The 19,472-nt window shown below is 47.2% G+C and overlaps 1 protein-coding gene across 1 annotated transcript; it reads left to right on the forward strand.

The window, feature by feature from the left end:
- The first annotated feature begins 3,717 nt into the window (after positions 1–3,717).
- VPS11 (VPS11 core subunit of CORVET and HOPS complexes) lies at positions 3,718–16,904 on the forward strand. The gene is made up of 16 exons (XM_053595214.1): positions 3,718–3,979; positions 4,829–4,977; positions 5,075–5,210; positions 6,140–6,303; positions 7,433–7,680; positions 8,525–8,726; positions 9,207–9,358; positions 11,500–11,686; positions 13,003–13,149; positions 13,271–13,459; positions 13,563–13,724; positions 13,957–14,096; positions 14,190–14,392; positions 14,547–14,718; positions 15,852–16,074; positions 16,396–16,904. The coding sequence occupies exons 1-16, from the start codon at positions 3,793–3,795 to the stop codon at positions 16,558–16,560; spliced, it is 2,826 nt and encodes a 941-aa protein (XP_053451189.1). The 5' UTR covers positions 3,718–3,792; the 3' UTR covers positions 16,561–16,904.
- The last annotated feature ends 2,568 nt before the right edge of the window (positions 16,905–19,472 follow it).

A 19,472-nucleotide genomic window follows, 5' to 3' on the forward strand; every position in this document is an offset into this window, starting at 1 on the left:
CGTGATACAATTCCAGGACCAGGGAGTGCTCAATATATAGTTGTTAAAAGGAAGGGGGACTGGGGGTGGTGGCTCACACCTGTAATCTCAGCACTTGGGAGGCCGAGGCGGGTGGATTGCCTGAGCTCACAGGTTCAAGACCAGCCTGAGCCAGAGCAAGACCCAGTCTCTAACAAAAAATAGCCGGGCATTGTGGGAGTGCCTGTAGACCCAGCTACTTGGGAGGCTGAGGCAAGAGAATCACTTAAGCCCAAGGAGTTTGAGGTTGCTGTGAGCTATCACAACACAGCACTCTACCAAGGGTGACAAAGTGAGACTCTGTCTCAAAAAAATAAATTAATTAATTAATTTAAATTAAATAAAAAGGAGGAAAGGAAGTGAGGTAGGAAGTCCAAAGAGTCTCAGTTGGTTGCCCTGACAACCCAATCTCTGCCTTTGCATCCCTCATCAGTAAGAAGACTCACTGGGAACAGGTAAAACCAGATTCAGACATCAGAGGAAGACGCAGAGCCTCTGCCATTCCACTCAAGAGAAGCACCCAACAAAATGCATTCTATCTGCTCTTTGCATCTCTGCTTTAACATTGCTTCTTTCTACATACTTTTTTTGAGACAGAGTCTTAAGCTGTCGCCCAGGTTAGAGTGCCATGGTGACACAGCTCACAGCAACCTCAAACTCTTGGGCTTAAGCAATTCTCTTGCCTCAGCCTCCCAAGTAGCTGGGACTACAGGCACCTGCCACAACACCCGGCTATTTTTTGGTTGTACTTGTCATTGTTGTTTGGCAGGCTAGGCTGGATTCAAACCTACCAGCTCTGCTGTACGTGGCTGGCGCCCTAGCCGCTGAGCTACAGGCGCCAAGCCTCTTTTTTACATACATTTATCATGGTCTTTTTTTTTTTTTTTAGAGACAGTCTTGTTTTGCCACCTGGGCTTGAGTACAGTGGTATCAGCCTAGCTCACACCAACCTCAAACCCCTGGGTCCAAGAGATTCTCCTGCCTTGGCTTCCGGAGTAGCTGGGGCTACAGGTGCCCATCACAATGCCTGGCTAATTTTTCTTTCTTTCTTTTTTTTGTTTTTTGGAGACAGTCTCACTTTGTCACCCTCGGTAGAGTGCCATAGTGTCACAGCTCACAGCAACCTCCAAATCTTGGACTTAGGCAATCCTCTTGCCCCAGCCTCCCAAATAGCTGGGACTGCAGGTGCCCACCACAATGCCTGGCTATTCTTTGTTGCAGTTTGGCCAGGGCTGGGTTCGAACCCACCACCCTCAGTATATGGGGCTGGTGCCCTACCCACTGAGCCACAGGCACCACCCAATTTTTCTATTTTTAGTAGAGACAGGGTCTAGTTCTTGCTGAGGATGGTCTTGAAATCCTGACCTCAAGCAATCCTCCTGTCTCGGCTTCCTTAAGTGCTAGGATTACAGGCATGAACCACCACACCCAGCCCATTCATCATAGTCTTAACAACTGACATGGTAACATATTATCTAAAAATTCTGATGCATATTATGGAATATGCTCAGTAGGGGAAAGTGAGTTCAATCTACTCCCTATTTGTGCTTCTGTCCATAAGCTGGAATCTTGAAGCACTTTCTTTTTTTTTTTTTGTAGAGACAGAGTCTCAATTTGTCACCCTCGGTAGAGTACTGTGGCATCACAGCTCACAGCAACCTCCAGCTCTTTGGGCTTAGGCGATTCTCATGCCTCAGCCTCCTGGGTTTTTTTTTTTTTTCTTTTTTTTCTTTGATATAGTCTCACTTTGTCGCCCTCGGTAGAGTGCCACGGTGTCATAGCGCACAGCAACCTCAAACTCTTGGGCTTAAACGATTCTCTTGCTTCAGCTTCTCAAGTAGCTGGGACTATAGGCGCCAGCCACAATGCCCAGCTAATTTTTTATTTTATTTTATTTATTTTGAGACAAAGCCTCAAGCTGTAGCCCTGGCTAGAGTGCCATGGCATCACAGCTCACAGCAACCTCCAACTCCTGGGCTTAAACAATCTCTTGCCTAAGCCTCCCAAGTAGCTGGGACCACAGGCATCCAGCTATTTTTTGGTTGTAGTTGTCATTGTTGTTTGGCAGGCCCAGGCTGGATTCGAACCCGCCAGCTCTGGTATATGTGGCTGGCACCTTAGCCCCTTGAGCTATAGGTGCCAAGCCCTGGCTAATTTTTTAGAGATAGTCTCATTCTTGGTCAGTCTGGTCTCAAACCTGTGAGCTCAGGCAATCCACCCACCTCGGCCTCCCAGAGTGCTAGGATTAAAAGTGTAAGCCACCACCCAGCCCTGGCCAAAAGAAAAAAAAAAAAAAAAAAAGAAATGGCAAAAAAAAAAAAAAAAAAAAGTGTAAGCCACCGCCTCTGGTCTTTTGAAACACTTCCAATACCTGTGTAACAAAGAGGGGAAAAAAATGAGCTGGAAGTCATAAAATATATGCATGGTGGTGGCTAGACTGTCATTTATCTCTTCAGACAAATGGATGCTACCTACCCTGTAAACCAGATTGAGGAGACAAGCAGATAAAAGGACAGTCATCCACATTCATTCCTGCACCCAAATGTGGGGCATCTCCTAGGCTTTTCTAGGTCCAGTTCATGGTCAACAGATGCCTGCTCTTAGAGAACTCAGGCTGGTGGGAACAGTCAAGTATTCTAAAATAAAAAAGTTAGGGAAGTGTGCAAAAATAGACTTCACCATTACTACATGGTCACTTTTGTATATTATCTATGTCAAGATGATTCTATGTCACTACTCCATGTAGTTCCCTGTGGCACACAAATAGTATTCCTACAGTCGTCCACAGGACAGCTCCCACTTACACACAAAGCTGGTTTAACCAGAGCTGGGAGTGGATAATGGGCATATAGTATTTAGGACACTTGCCACTCGTTTTTTTTTTTTTTTTTTTGTAGAGACAGAGTCTCACTTTATGGACCTCGGTAGAGTGCCGTGGCCTCACACAGCTCACAGCAACCTCCAACTCCTGGGCTTAAGCGATTCTCTTGCCTCAGCCTCCCGAGTAGCTGGGACTACAGGCGCCCGCCACAACGCCCAGCTATTTTTTGGTTGCAGTTTGGCCGGGGCCGGGTTTACCCGCCACCCTCGGTATATGGGGCCGGCGCCTTACCGACTGAGCCACAGGCGCCGCCCGACACTTGCCACTTGTTAAATCGGCTTTCAAAACTGCCACTTCCAGCTGTTTGCTGTGTTCTGCTTCTGTCTCATACCTAACACTATGAAAGGAGAAGACGGTCCAGGGTCTTAAGAAACATGTTTTGAATGTGTATTATTTACCACAAACTCTTACAAAGGGACACAAAAACAAATGATTAATGACTCACAATCTGCGTCTGGTGGCAGACATAAACTTCTAATTTATTTTTCCTTTCTTATAGCTAAAAAACTTGTTTCACATACACCGTTTCATTTATGCTCCCAAACAGTCCTGTGAGAACAAAATATAACTCACTTAGGCACAGAGGGTTGTGATTCACAATGCGCGTGACATCTCTTTATCTCTTATTGTCTGCACATTTCATAGACTAGGAACCTGATGCTCTAACAGGTGACGGTTTCAGCTCTTAAGCACTTAAGCCAGCGCAGTTACCGTAAAATCTGGCAAATTCGCACATTTAGTTGTTAAGGTAACAGCGTCTCTCCCAGCAGGGAGCAGCGGTCAACCCAGAAGCCAAAGCGCCTGTACACGCATGCTCCCGGACGCTGCCCGTCACGTGATCCTCCGACTCAGCTCACGTGACTACGCTCCCGGAGGCGGGGCCTTCGGCCAAGATGGCGGCCTACCTGCAGTGGCGGCGCTTCGTTTTCTTCGACAAGGAGCTGGTGAAGGAGCCGCTGGGCAATGATGGGGCTGCTCCTAGCGGCGCACCTGTTCCTGGATCCGCTGCTTCCAAGTTTCTTTGCCTCCCTCCTGGCATTACCGTCTGCGACTCGGGCCGAGGGAGCCTGGTCTTTGGAGATATCCTTGTTCTGGAGCTGTCTCTACCTTCCTTGGACCACTGAAGAGATCTAGCTAGAATGAAATCTGTTCATCCGAGGATTTCGTGTATGCGCCATTTTCCTTTTACTTTAGATGTTCAGAGCTTTTCTGTGGTCTGAGGGAAGAAAGAAGGAAGTTCGTTCTCTAACGTCAACAAAGCAATCCTGGGCAAGTCATTTAACTCCTTTGGGCTTGAATTTTCTTATTTGTAAAAGGGATGTAAGTGCCAATTTAACAAGCGTATTTGTATAAAAAATTGAACGCAAGTTGAGTTAAAAGGTGAGTTAAAAGGACAAATGTGTAAGATGTCATTATCTCCCCTGCCTGGTGTTATGGCCGAGGAGGTGAATGTAACCTGGAGTTTGATGCTTTTCATGTTGCTAAACTCTGACCAGACCATTTTCACTTTTTTTTTTTTTGGAGACAGAGCCTGAGGCTGTCTCCCTGGGTACAGTGCTGTTGCATCACAGCTCACAGTAACTTCCAAATCCTGGACTTAAGCGATTCTCTTGCCTCAGCCTCCCAAGTAGCTGGGACTACAGGCGCCCGCCACAACACACGGCTATTTTTTGGTTGTAGTTGTGGTTGTTTGGCAGGCCTGGGCTGGGTTCAAACCTGCCAGCTCTGGTGTATGTGGCTGGCGCCTTAGCTGCTTGAGCTACAGGCACCCAGCCACTTTAGCTCTTTTTAACATAGTGAGTCCCACGAGGTGATGTGTGAAAATTTTTTGGATATTTTAAAGAGCAATATTTACATAATTGTTAACTAGGTTTTAGTCTAAAAATAAGTATCTCTCCTCGGAAAAGAGGCTCCTTGACAACCCTGTACATATGGAAGGCCAGATCTGGTTTTTGCCACGCTCCCTACAGCTTACAGGCTTCCAGGCCTACAAACTCCGTGTGACCCACCTGTACCAACTGAAGCAACACAATATTTTGGCATCTGTTGGTGAAGATGAAGAAGGCATCAACCCCCTGGTGAGTCCCAGAAAGGAAACAGGGTAGATCCAAAGCCTGGGAATGATTTTTTTGTTGGAGGGTAACTAGCATTCATGCTTCTGAGCTTTGTCCATAGGTAAAGATCTGGAACCTGGAGAAGAGAGATGGTGGCAATCCACTCTGCACTCGAATTTTCCCTGCTATCCCAGGGACAGAGCCAACTGTTGTGTCTTGTTTGACTGTTCATGAAAATCTCAACTTTATGGCCATTGGTAAGCAAAATGAAGTTAAAACTAACACTCCTAGATTCTTTACAAATAGTTTTCTTTCTTTCTTTCTTTTTGAGGTAGAGTCTCACTCTGTCACCCTGGGTAGAGTGCAGTGGCATCATGGTAGCTTACTGCACTGGTCCAACTCTTGGGCTCAAGGGCTCCTCCTGACTTGGCCTCATGTAGCTGGGACTACATGCATATGCCACAATGTCTGGCTAATGTTTTTATTTGTGGAGATGGGGTCTTACTTTTCCTCAGGCAGGTCTTAAACTCCTGAATTCAAGCAATCCTGCCTCAGCCTCCCTGAGAGCTAAGATTACACACGTGAGCTACTGTCCTGGCCAGAATTTTTTCAGAGGTGCCTCTGCAGCTCATCATCATTGTTTCCAGGAGACCACCGAAGCTCCTTGAGATATTAAAGTTTGGCAGGGGAAGGCATTTAATTTTGTTGTTTGAAAATGAGTCAATGAGTCATTGGGTTCGGCGCCTGTGTCTCAAATGGCTAAGGCACCAGCCACATGCACCTGAGCTGGCGGGTTCGAATCCAACCTGGGCCCTGCCAAACAACAATGATGGCTGCAACCAAAAATAGCCGAGCATTGTGGCGGGCACCTATAGTCCCAGCTGCTTGGGAGGTGGAGGCAGGAGAATCACTTGAGCCCAGGAGTTGGAGGTTGCTGTGAGCTGTGATGATGCCACGGCACTCTACCCAGGGCGACAGCTTGAGGTTCTGTCTCACAAAAAAAAGGAAAAAAAAAAGAAAGAAAAGAAAATGAGTCATTGAATACCGATATTCAGGTTACCTATCAGAGGAACTGAATGTGAGGAGAAAGATTATTGCTTCTGAGTGCCTCAAGTGATCTTTTTTCTCCTCCTAACCTTCTGATGTTTTCGGCCTCACTGCAGTGCTATTTCTTGTTCTCTTACAGGTTTCACAGACGGCAGTGTTACACTGAACAAAGGAGACATCACCCGGGACCGGCATAGTAAGACCCAGATTTTGCACAAGGGCAATTACCCTGTTACTGGACTCGCCTTTCGCCAAGCAGGAAAGACCACTCACTTGTTTGTTGTAACAACAGAGAATGTCCAGGTATGAACAGGCCCCCACTTTTAGGGACAGGTAGGAAGGGTTTCTTTGTTGCTTAGGAGGCTAGGGTACAGAATGGACAGGAGAGGTAGAATTCTTAAAATATTCATCAGATAGCTTAAATCATTTGCCCAGCTTAATATTTTTTTTTTTTTTTTGTAGAGACAGAGTCTCACTTTATGGCCCTCGGTAGAGGGCCGTGGCCTCACACAGCTCACAGCAACCTCCAACTCCTGGGCTTAAGCGATTCTCTTGCCTCAGCCTCCCGAGTAGCTGGGACTACAGGCACCCGCCACAACGCCCGGCTATTTTTTGGTTGCAGTTCGGCCGGGGCCGGGTTTGAACCCATCACCCTCAGTATATGGGGCTGGCGCCTTACCAACTGAGCCACAGGCGCCACCTGCCCAGCTTAATATTTTATTTTTTTTACTTAGGAGACTAGGAAACGTTAGACTTAGGAAGAGAACTTTGGGCTTGTAGTAAAAGTACGTAAATTTTTTTTTCCAAACTGTTTCTGTGACATTGGACAAGTTCTTTTACCTTTCTGGTTCTTGTTATTCCTAATTTATGTAACAGCTTAATCTCTTAGGAAATAGTCTTTTCATAAAATGGTACAAGAGGGTCAGGTGTGGTGGCTCATGCCTGTAATCTTAGCACTCTGGGATGCCAAGGCGGGTGGATTGCCTGAGCTCAGGGGTTGGGAACCAGCCTGAGCCTGAGCGAGACCCCGTCTCTAAAGATAGCTGGGCGTTGTGGCAGGTGCTTGTAGTCCCAGCTACTTGGGAGGTTGAGGCAAGAGAATTGCTTGAGCTTTGCTGTGAATTATGATGCCACGGCACTCTACCAAGGGCAACAAAGTGAGACTGTCTTCAATAAATAAATAGAATGGTAAAAGATTATTGTACGTCTTTTACTTGCACAATGTTAGTAGTAGTAGTGATACAAAGAAGGAAAATGTGGTCTATGCTTACATATTTAATAGATGGCTAGGAGTTAATGAAGAAGCCAAAGGAAGTCTTAGAATGCTAAGAGGGAAAATAGAGCCTCAACATGGAGATGGGATTACCCTTGTGAAACCTTAGGTGCTACCTCCTCAATGGGAGCCTCTTAACTCCTTTCTTACTTCTGGCAGTCCTATATAGTTTCTGGAAAGGACTACCCTCGTGTGGAGTTGGACACCCATGGTTGTGGCCTGCGCTGCTCAGCCCTAAGCGACCCTTCTCAGGACCTGCAGTTCATTGTGGCCGGAGATGAGTGTGTCTACTTGTACCAGCCTGATGAACGTGGGCCCTGCTTCGCCTTTGAGGGCCATAAGCTTATTGCCCACTGGTTTAGAGGCTACCTTGTCATTGTCTCCCGTGACCGGAAAGTTTCTCCCAAGTAAGGACTGTGGGGAGAAGGGAAAGGGAGAGGACTGGACTTGTTTCCAGAATTAACCTGCATTTAAAATCCTGATTCCTGCATTTTGATAGTCTCCTACTTTGGTTTTTTCTTTCTTTTTCTTTTGCAGTTTTTGGCCAGGGCTAGGTTTGAACCCGCCACCTCTGGCACATGGGGCCGGCGCCCTACCCCTTTGAGCCATCCTACTTTGGTTTTATGTAGAATATGTTTACACCTAGACTCAGTTAATGGTTTTACTGAGGAAAAAAATGTGTTATTGCTTCAGATGTTTGCTAAGTAGCCCTACTATACTAGAATGTGCCATTTGTACTTGGTATTGGTTTTTACTCTCCAGTCAAAATAAGTTGGGCAGAGGAACAAGGGATTGAGTAGTGGAGAAATTGGGACGTGCTGGGAATTGTAGGACATAGTTTTTTGTTTTTGTTTTTTTGAGAGCCACTTGAAAGGGGGCGAAGGTAGGGTCTTCTGCATGATGAATGTACTTTCTTTAAATGTTGGTCTGTTTTCATTTTCATTTGGTTCTAATGGCTTTGACATACCAGGTGTTGGATTAGTATTTGTTACATGAATGCAATGTACTTGATTTTCTAATCTTGACTGGATTAATTACTGGACCCTAAAGGCTAAGAGCAGGTCAATATGTTCTCTTTCTGCAACTGATAGCACAATGCTGCATGTTGTGGGATGAGCTGCCAGAGGGGCCAACAAAGCAATTTGTGCTGGGTGGAATGGCAGCGCCAAAGTTGCCATGGGAAAGGAAATAAAAAGAAGCTGAGACAGAGATGGTAGAAATATCTAGTGCTTTTTCTTCTTTCTTACACAGGTCAGAGTTTACCGGCAGGAACTCACAGAGCTCCGACAAGCAGATTCTCCACATCTATGACCTGTGCAACAAGTTCATAGCCTATAGTGCCACCTTTGAGGACATAGTGGATGTGCTTGCTGAGTGGGGCTCCCTGTACGTGCTGACGCGGGATGGGCGGGTCCACGCACTGCAGGAGAAGGATACACAGACCAAATTGGAGGCAAGGCCACCACATTCTCAGAGATGGCCACAGGCACCTAGAAGCAGCTGCAGGAATGGGTTCCCCAAGTCACCTTGGCTGGAGTGTTTCCTTCCCTATGGGTTACAGCCTTTTTCTACTTCCTTAGGGTAGAATTACTAGGTAAATGACCTGGGATGAGGCTTTAGAGCAGTGGTTTTCAACCTGTGGGTCGTGACCCACAGGAACTGTATTAAAGGGTTGCAGCAATAGGAAGGTTGAGAACCACTGCTTTAGAGGGAAGTAATGGCTGGGAGCTGTAGCCCACTCTCAGGGTTCACTTTGCTTGCAGTGAACCTTAGGAGATGTGGTAGTGTTGGTATCTGGGAGGTCTTCTTCCATCTAGGATTTAGGCAGACAGGAATTCCAGGACCATCTGGCTTGGGTTTTATGGGCACATTTTGGGAAGGTTTTATTCTCAGGACTGCTTCTACCAATTTTCTGATCCCTCTCCCTTTCTAGATGTTGTTTAAGAAGAACCTATTTGAGATGGCAATTAACTTGGCCAAGAGTCAACATCTGGACAGTGATGGGCTGGCCCAGATCTTCATGCAGTATGGAGACCATCTGTACAGCAAGGGCAACCATGATGGGGCTGTCCAGCAGTATATTCGGTCAGTCTGGAGGCACTTTGGTTTATAGCTCTGAATGCAGAGACCAGTAGCCCGATAGCTAAAACTCATGCTTAGGGAAGGGGCTTGAACTCTTACCAAGAACTGTTCTTTTTTCCTGCAGAAACTGTGATGCTTCAAATAAGAGGACAAGATATTTTTTTGGAAAGTGAATTTTAGGGTCAAATATTACATGACCAGAATGTGATTGAGCTGATGATTATCTCTTACTTTATTGACAGCTTTTTTTTTTTTTTTTTTTGAGACAGAGTCTCACTATGTCACCCTCAGTAGAGTGCTGTGGCGTTACAGCTGACAGCAACCTCTTGGGCTTAAGCGATTCTCTTGCCTTAGCCTCTCAAGTAGCTGGGACTACAAGTGCCGACCACAACACCTGGCTATTTTTTTTTTGGGGGGGGTTGTAGTTGTTGTTTGGCAGGCCTGGGCTGGATTCAAACCTGCCAGCTCCAATGTATGTGGCTGGCACCCTAGCCACTGAGCTATAGGTGCCGAACCAATTATCTCTTATTTTAAACTTAGCTTAGGCTTTGTTAATAGTCATTTCGGCCTGGTTCTTTAAAAGGAAACATAATCATCTTTTGCTTCCATATTTCCATCCCTTAGTAATAATTCCTAGAATTTTCTGCCCTAGTAACAGGTTTTAGAAACCTGTCTAACCCTTTTCCCAGACTCTTTAGAATTCCTGTTTTCAGGGCGGCACCTGTGGCTCAAGGAGTAGGGCGCCGGTCCCATATGCCGGAGGTGGTGGGTTCAAACCCAGCCCCAGCCAAAAAAAAAAAAAGAATTCCTGTTTTCAGCTAAGTTTAAGAACAGTGCTTTGGGGCGGTGCCTGTGGCTCAGTGAGTAGGGCGCCAGCCGCATATGCCGAGGGTGGTGGGTTCAAACCCAGCCCCGGCCAAACTGCAACCAAAAAATAGCCGGGCGTTGTGGCGGGCGCCTGTAGTCCCAGCTGCTCGGGAGGCTGGGGCAAGAGAATCGCGTAAGCCCAAGAGTTAAGAGGTTGCTGTGAGCCGTGTGACGCCACGGCACTCTACCCGAGGGCGGTACAGTGAGACTCTGTCTCTACAAAAAAAAAAAAAAAAAAAGAACAGTGCTTTGGCAGTATGATGGCTAGCTCATGCCTGTAATTCTAGCACTGTGGGAGGAAGATCCCTTGAGCTCAGGAATTCAAGATCAGCTTGAACAAGAGCAAGACTCCATCTCTACTAGAATTAGAAAAATTAGCCCAGCATTGTGGGCACTGTAGTCCCAACTACTCGGACGACTAAAGCAGAAGAACTTACTTGAGCCCAGGAGTTTGAGGCTGCCATGAGCTATGATGATGCCACTGCACTCTACCCAGAGTGACAGAGTGAGACTGTCTCAAAAAAAAAGAATCAGTACCTCTAGAGCAGTGGTTCTCAAGCTTCCTAATGCCGTGACCCTTTGATATAGTTCCTCATGTTGTGGTGACCCCTAACCATAAAATTGTTTTCATAATGAAATAACGAGGAACTGTATCAAAGGGTCGTGACATTAGGAAGGTTGAGAACCACTGCTCTAGAGCTTTGCCACTTAGTGTGATCCTAGTAGCACTGATATTACCTAGGCCTTTTGTTAGAAATTCAGAATCTTAGGAGTAGGGCACCAGTCCCATATGCCAGAGGTGGTGGGTTCAAACCCAGCCCTGGCCAAATACCACAAAAAAAAAAAAAAAAAAGAAAGAGAAATGCAGAATCTTGGGTGGCACCTGTGGCTCAGTGGGTAGGGTGCCGGCCCCATATACCAAGGGTGGCAGGTTCAAACCTAGCCCCGGCCAAACTGCAACAGAAAAATAGCTGGGCATTGTGGCGGATGCCTGTAGTCAGGGACTACAGCTACTTGGGAGGCTGAGGCAAGAGAATCGCCTAAGCCCAGGAGTTGGAGTTTGCTATGAGTTGTATAACGCCATGGCACTTTACCAAGGGCGATAGAGTGAGACTCTGTCTCTACAAAAAAAAAAAAAAAAGAAATGCAGAATCTCAGGCTTCACTCCTGACCCACTGAACCAGAATTTGCATTTTAACGAGATCTGCAAGTGATTCCTTTGCACATGAGTTTGAGAAGTACACTGCTTCAGAGGTCTGTTGCTCATGTCTTCCTAGGACAATTGGAAAGTTGGAGCCATCCTATGTGATCCGCAAGTTTTTGGATGCCCAGCGTATCCACAACCTGACTGCTTACCTGCAGACCCTGCACCGGCAGTCCCTGGCCAATGCTGACCATACCACCCTTCTACTCAACTGCTATACCAAGCTCAAGGATAGCTCAAAGCTGGAGGAATTCATCAAGGTGCAGGGTGGTAGTGGTGGGATTCCTGGAAGCCCCACTGAGCATGAGACTAGAGTCTGCCCTTCTTTAGCAAGACACAAGGAGAGGAAAGGCCTGATCTTTGAGGACCAGCACTTTATTTTCTGTAAATGGGGAAAATTAATACCTGTTCCTATTAGTTTTCTGTCATTTCCCCTCTTGTTTTGTGATGCTGGAACTTTCTTTTTTTTTAAGCTGTTCTAGATTGTTTTTCTTTCTTTTTTTTTTTTTTATTGTTGGGGATTCATTGAGGGTACAATAAGCCAGGTTACACTGATTGCAATTGTTAGGTAAAGTCCCTTTTGCAATCATGTCTTGCCCGCATAAAGTGTGACACACACCAAGGCCACACCCCCCTCCCTCCGTCCCTCTTTCTGCTTTTCCTCCCCCCCCATAACCTTAATTGTCATTAATTGTCCTCATATCAAAATTGACTACATAGGATTCATGCTTCTCCATTCTTGTGATGCTTTACTAAGAATAATGTCTTCCACTTCCATCCAGGTTAATACGAAGGATGTGAAGTCTCCATTTTTTTTAATAGCTGAATAGTATTTCATGGTATACATATACCACAGCTTGTTAATCCATTCCTGGGTTGGTGGGCATTTAGTCTGTTTCCACATTTTGGCGATTGTAAATTGAGCTGCAATAAACAGTCTAGTACAAGTGTCCTTATGATAAAAGGATTTTTTTCCTTCTGGGTAGATGCCCAGTAATGGGATTGCAGGATCAAATGGGAGGTCTAGCTTGAGTGCGATGCTGGAACTTTCTATGGTGTCTAAGCCCAGGAAAGTGTTATTGGAGAAGCTCTGTGTCCCCCAGAGGAGGGAGTCTTTCTGATGGTGAAGGCAGAGGAAGACTTCTGACTTTTATTTTAATTAATTTATTATTATTATTTTTTTGAGACAGCCTCAAGCTGTCGCCCTGGGTAGAGTGCTGTGGCATCACATCTCACGGCAATCTCCCACTCTTGGGCTTAAGTGATTCTTTTGCCTCAGCCTCCCAAGTAGCTGGGACTACAGGCGCCTGCCACAACGCCCAGCTATTTTTTGGTTGTACTTGTCATTGTTGTTTGGCAGGCCCAGGCTGGATTTGAACCTGCCAGCTCCGGTGTATGTGGCTGGCAACGTAGCCGCTTGAGCTACAGGCACTGAGCCAAGACCTCTGACTTTTAGTCAGAAACTCTGAGAGGGAGGCTAGTGTAATATTTTGAAAGTAGGGACTTTATCATCTCAAGGTGATGAGGAATCTGTCTTAACACGAGATGCCCATTTTCTCTCTATTCTCCTTGACAGACAAAGAGTGAGAGTGAAGTGCACTTTGATGTGGAGACAGCCATCAAGGTCCTCCGGCAGGCTGGCTACTACTCCCATGCCCTCTATCTGGCTGAGAATCATGCACATCACGAGTGGTACTTGAAGATCCAGCTAGAGGACATTAAGGTAGGTCAGACTCTTGAGTCAGGCTGAGGTCTGTTCTTTTTGAGGATATCCTTAGAATGATGAAAGTGCTTCCTGGTTGTTGAGGCAGGAGCGTGCACTTCTCTGCCCTTTACCTCCACAGAACTATCAGGAAGCCCTTCAGTACATCGGCAAGCTGCCTTTTGAGCAGGCAGAGAGCAACATGAAGCGCTATGGCAAGATCCTCATGCACCACATACCGGAGCAGACAACACAGCTGCTGAAGGGACTTTGTACTGACTACAGGCCCAGCCTTGAAGGCCGAGGCGATAGGGAAGCTCCAGCCTGCCGGGTGAGGCCTCAGGAAGAAGGGCTTTGGACAGCAGGGATCCAAAAGGGCCTCCTAGAGACAGACCCACTCACTCGGCCTCCCCTCTCCTCTCTTGTCATCCTAGGCCAACTCTGAGGAGTTCATCCCTATTTTCGCCAACAACCCGCGAGAGCTGAAAGCCTTCTTAGAACACATGAGTGAAGTGCAGCCAGACTCAGCCCAGGGCATCTATGACACTCTTCTGGAGCTGCGACTGCAGAACTGGGCCCATGAGGAGGACCCACAGGTGAGGTGTGGCCAGAACTCAGCAGGTGTTGGAGAAAAAACAGTTCTTGCTGCCTCCAGTCTTCCGTCTTTGTTGCTGCTTTGGGTTGCATTCCCAACACCATAACACCTTCCTTCTGATGCTCAGTGATGCTCAGTGCAAAGGAAATTAGACGGAGGGGAAGAGCTGTGGTCCTAAGAGACCTTGTGATTTTTCCCTTCTGTCCAGCAGCTCTACCCTTCTTCTTCCTTAGGTTAAAGAGAAGCTTCATGCAGAGGCCATCTCCCTGCTGAAGAGTGGCCGCTTCTGTGACGTCTTTGACAAGGCCCTGGTTCTGTGCCAGATGCATGACTTCCAGGATGGGGTCCTTTACCTCTATGAGCAGGGGAAGCTGTAAGAGTTTGAGGAATTTCAGGAGGGAGAGGGGAAGGACCCAGGTAATATTCCAGGGAGAGCCACTGAGGTGTGCCCTTGTTCTGGCCCCAGCTTCCAGCAGATCCTGCACTACCACATGCAGCATGAGCAGTACCGACAGGTGATTGCAGTGTGCGAGCGCCACGGGGAGCAGGACCCCTCTCTGTGGGAACAAGCCCTCAGCTACTTTGCCCGCAAGGAGGAAGACTGTAAGGAGTATGTGGCAGCTGTCCTCAAGCATATCGAGAACAAAAATCTCATGCCACCACTTCTAGGTACTTGGGAGGACAGGCTGGGTGGGACTGGTGAATGGGGTAAGGAGTGTGTTAACAAGCTGCTGACAATTGGGTTGTGTAGCAACAGCCCTGTAACTCTAGCCAGAGGATTCTGCCATGGTTCATTGTCTTTTCTCTTCGACCCTAATCTCAGTGGTACAGACCCTGGCCCACAACTCTACAGCCACCCTGTCCGTCATCAGGGACTACCTGGTCCAAAAATTGCAGAAACAGAGTCAGCAGATTGCACAGGATGAGCTGCGGGTGCGGCGGTACCGAGAGGAGACCACCCGCATCCGCCAGGAGATCCAAGAGCTCAAGGCGAGGTACCCAGTGTCTGGATAGGTGGAGGGGTCCAGGGCATAGCTTGTTCTTCCCAGGGTGTTACTAAATAATTTTCAGAGGATGATATAGAGTGTATTTGAGCATTTTCATTCTTCAAGACCTGTTAATATTCCAATGGAGAAATTCCAAAGAATCATTCCTTGCATCATCATTTATTGGGCTGTGGGAGATACTGTTTTGTAGCAGGTATTTCTCTTTCTTTGTATGCCTGTATTTTACCCTTTTTTTGGAGACAGAGTCTCACTCTATTGCCCAGCCTAGAGTGCTGTGGCATCAGCCTAGCTCACAGTCACCCTCAAACTCATGAGCTCAAGCAATTTTCTTGCCTCAGCCTCCCAGAATGCTAGGATTATAGGCATGAGCCACAAAACCTAGCCTAGTTTACCTTTTCTAAACACAAATCTATGTTGTGGATGGAAACTATTCTGAAATGTAGAAGGTGGAAAATTTAGAATTATTTATAGTCGACATTAGTTCTGACTTTTTTTTTTTTTTCTGGCAGGATCAACCAAGTATAATCCTGACTCTTTAGTCTTATATTCCCTTAACCTTATAAAATATGTAGTAGAGAACCATTTCTTCATTCCACAAATATTTACTCAGCTCCTATTATGTCCTGAATACTTCTGAACAATACCAGCAAAAAACTCCTGCCTTCATGGAGCTTACATTGTAGGAGAGACAGACGATAATCATGTTAAACTGGCAAATTATTATAGTGTGTTAGTAATAAGTTCCGAGGAGAAAATTGAGGAAGGCGAATGGGGTAAGGAGTGTGTTAACAATGTAAGATAAAGTGGCCAGGGAAGGCTTCACTGAAACGATCACATCTGAGTACAGACCTGAAAGAGAGTTCAGTGGCAATTGTGAAAATTGAAAGAGAGAGAAAACTATCCTCTTGGGTCAGGTGGACTTGCTGGGAGGATGCTGAGACCCACTGTAGGGCCAGGGCTGTTGTCTTCATTTGATTCCCTTTAGGTGTTAAGACCAGGGCAGGGCCTGTGTGGTCTTGACAAGACTTCTGCCCATCCACTCCAGCTGCCTTCTCTCCCCACTTGGCTCGTGGCTTTACTCTCACTCCTCCCTATTCATTTCTGATCTCTCTTGCCTATAGTCCAAAGATTTTTCAGAAGACCAAGTGCAGCATCTGTAACAGTGCCTTGGAGTTGCCCTCTGTCCATTTCCTGTGTGGCCATTCTTTCCACCAACACTGCTTTGAGAGTTACTCAGAAAGTGATGCTGACTGCCCTACCTGCCTCCCTGAAAACCGGAAGGTCATGGATATGATCCGGGCCCAGGAACAGAAAAGAGATCTCCATGATCAGTTCCAGCACCAGGTGGGTATGAGTGGGCTGGATGTGGCAGGGGACTCCCACCAGTGTCACACAGTCACTGGAGCACTGGAGGGTTTGTTTGCTCCTCCTTATTTAAGAAAAAAGCACTTCATAGCCGGGCGTTGTGGCGGGCGCCTCTGTATTCCCAGCTTCTCGGGAGGCTGAGGCAAGAGAATCGCTTAAGCCCAGGAGTTGGAGGTTGCTGTGAGCTGTGTGAGGCCACGGCACTCTACCGAGGGCCATAAAGTGAGACTCTATCTCTACAAAAAAAAAAAAGCACTTCATTTCTGATTTTTACTCTTTTTTTCTCCTCTTCCCCTGCAGCTCAAGTGCTCCAATGACAGCTTCTCTGTGATTGCTGACTACTTTGGCCGAGGTGTGTTCAACAAATTGACTCTGCTGACCGACCCTCCCACAGCCAGACTGACCTCCAGCCTGGAGGCTGGGATGCAGCAGGACCTTCTCATGCACTCTAGGAGGGGCACTTAAGCAACTTGCTGAAAGGGATGTGTGATAGTAGAGCGTGGTGGGACAGACATGGCAGGACTGAGGTGGGCTGATGGACGAAGACAGACAGACACGTCCAGGGCTCCAGTCTCTTCTGATGCCACAGCCCTCAGGACTAAAGGGGACTTGGCTTTTCCTGCCTCCTCCTTTAGCCAGCCTGCCATTCCTGCTGTTGTCTAACAGTGTAGATCATTTCAGATCATTGGGGGAGGGCACCTCAGCAACCTTGGAGTGTGTACAATAGCTGCTTTATCTTCTATCCAAGAGCACCAGGCTGTGCTTGGATCTTTGCTCTCAGAGTCTATAAATAAAAAAATATAATAATTTGGTAGTTGAAGGATTTTTCCTGGGGACTTCCCCTGGTGATTCTTTTTTTTTTTTTTTTTGTAGAGACAGAGTCTCACTTTATGGCCCTCGGTAGAGTGCCATGGCCTTGCACAGCTCACAGCAACCTCCAGTTCCTGGGCTTAAGCGATTCTCTTGCCTCAGCCTCCCAAGTAGCTGGGACTACAGGCGCCTGCCACAACGCCTGGCTATTTTTTGGTTGCAGTTTGGCCGGGGCCGGGTTTGAACCCGCCACCCTCCATATATGGGGCCGGCGCCTTACTGACTGAGCCACAGGCGCGGCCCCCCCCCCCCCCCCCCCCGTGATTCTTTTTTTTTTTGTAGAGACAGAGTGTTACTTTATGCCCTTTGGGTAGAGTGCCATGGCATCACACAGCTCACAGCAACCTCCAACTCCTGGGCTTAAGCGATTCTCTTGCCTCAGCCTCCTGAGTAGCTGGGACTACAGGCGCCCACCGCAATGCCCAGCTATTCTTTGGTTGCAGTTCAGCCGGGCCCGGTTTGAACCTGCCACCTTCGGTATATGGGGCCGGCGCCTTACCGACTGAGCCACAGGCTCTGCCCTCCCCTGGTGATTCTTAAGTGTCTTTAATATATTTCCTTCCTTCTGCTCTTTTTTTTTGTAGAGACAGAGTCTCACTTTATGGCCCTCAGTAGAGTGCTGTGGCGTCACACAGCTCACAGCAACCTCCAACTCCTGGGCTCAAGCGATTCTCTTGCCTCAGCCTCCCGAGTAGCTGGGACTACAGGTGCCCACCACAACGCCCAGCTATTCTTTGGTTGCAGTTCAGCCGGGGCTGGGTTTGAACCCGCCACCCTTGGTATATGGGGCCGGCGCCCCACCGACTGAGCCAGAGGCACCGCCCTCCTTCTGCTCTCTTAAAGTTCCATTTTCTCCCACAGTGTTTCCTGATGATCATGTTGTCTTGACCTTATTCCAGGAATGGGTGGGGCCTGTAGTATCTAGTTTGGTTCAATTTACTGAAGAGCCTCTGCAAAAGACCTACTGACTGAGTTCCAAGAGCAGTTTGGAGTGAGGCACCCAAACGACTTTTGCTCTTTAGTCTTGGTGGTCTCTATGGCTGTGTTATAGGTGAAAAATATTCAAGCAGGAGGCAGATTCAGGTAGGGAGTCTTGTGCTTCACCTGCCTTCATAATAGGTTGGTGTCTTGATGTCCTCAGTACCAGATATTAATAATAAACAGGATAAAAAGTCCTTAATTGAAAGACTTTTGTTGTTGTTGCAGTTGTCTTTTTTTAGCTGGCTGGGGCAGGGTTTGAACCCACCAGCCTCAGTATACGGTGTATGTGGCCAGCGCCCTACCTACTGAACTACCGGCACTGCTCAAATTGAAAGTTGTTTTTTTTGGTGGTGGTTGTTGTTGAGACAGGGTCCCACCCTATGTCCGAGCAGAGTGCAGTGGGTGTGGTAGCTCACCGCAACCTCAGACTCAGGCTGCGGACACCCTGCTGCCTCAGCCTCCAGAAGCCGCTGGGATTACAGGCGCTGTCCGCTGCGCCCGGCTAGATTTTTCCATTTTTTTCATGAGTCAGGGTCTCACTGTCACTCAGGCGAGTTACGAACTCCTGAGCTTAAGCAATTCTCCCTCCTCAGCCTCCCACAGTGCTGGGATTATAGGCGTGAGCCACCGTGCCCGGCCAGAGTCTTATTTTATCACCCTTGGAAGAGTGCTGTGGCATCACACAGCTGACAGCAACCTCCAACTCCTGGGCTTAGGCGATTCTCTTGCCTCAGCCTCGGGAGTAGCTGGGACTACAGGCACCCGCCACAATTCCTGGCTATTTTTTTGTTGCAGTTTGGCTGGGGCCGGGTTTGAACCTGCAACCCTCAGTATATATGGGGCCGGCGCCCTACCCGCAGAGCCACAGGCACTGCCCCAAATTGAAAGTTTTTATTGAAACATTTTCCCCTCTTTGAAGTTGTCAGCTAAAGTTTATGTTGCTGGCTGTCTCTACGTAATTTGGTTTAGAATACTGGAAGTAATACAGATGTGTTAGTACTCAGGTACTACTTAGATGTGGTAGGTAGTACTGAGAAGAGGCAGTATTGCAGCTTCTATGAGTAGACTTTAGATCAGCTGACCTGAGTCTGAATCCTAGTTGTGCTGTTTGACTTAAGACAACTCTTACCTTCTAAACTGAACCTCAGTTTCTTCATCTGTACATCAGGGATTATAACACCTACTTTATATAGGTATTAAATTAGGAAAACCTAAGGAGCCAATTAGTGTCCAGTTCTTGGTTAGTACATGAATGCTTAATTCATGTTATTAACAATATTGGTGGGAAAAGCATTTTCCCTAACAAGCCCTTTTCCTGCTAGCATTAATAATGTGGTGGTGCTCCCACTCCCCAGTTACTTGCCTTTAGGCACTATGTTCAATATCCCTGAACCAGTTTTCTCATCATAGAAATGCTTCCTACTTCAAAGTTTAGCAAAGCTAAACTTGAAGAGAGCAAAAGAGCGACATAAGCTTATGCAGCGGGTTAGGGAGATGAAGCTGTAGAATTCTGCATGAGGAGCAGA

The sequence above is a fragment of the Nycticebus coucang genome, chromosome 6 (assembly GCF_027406575.1).
Source record: "Nycticebus coucang isolate mNycCou1 chromosome 6, mNycCou1.pri, whole genome shotgun sequence".
NCBI classification, from domain to species: Eukaryota; Metazoa; Chordata; class Mammalia; order Primates; family Lorisidae; genus Nycticebus; species Nycticebus coucang.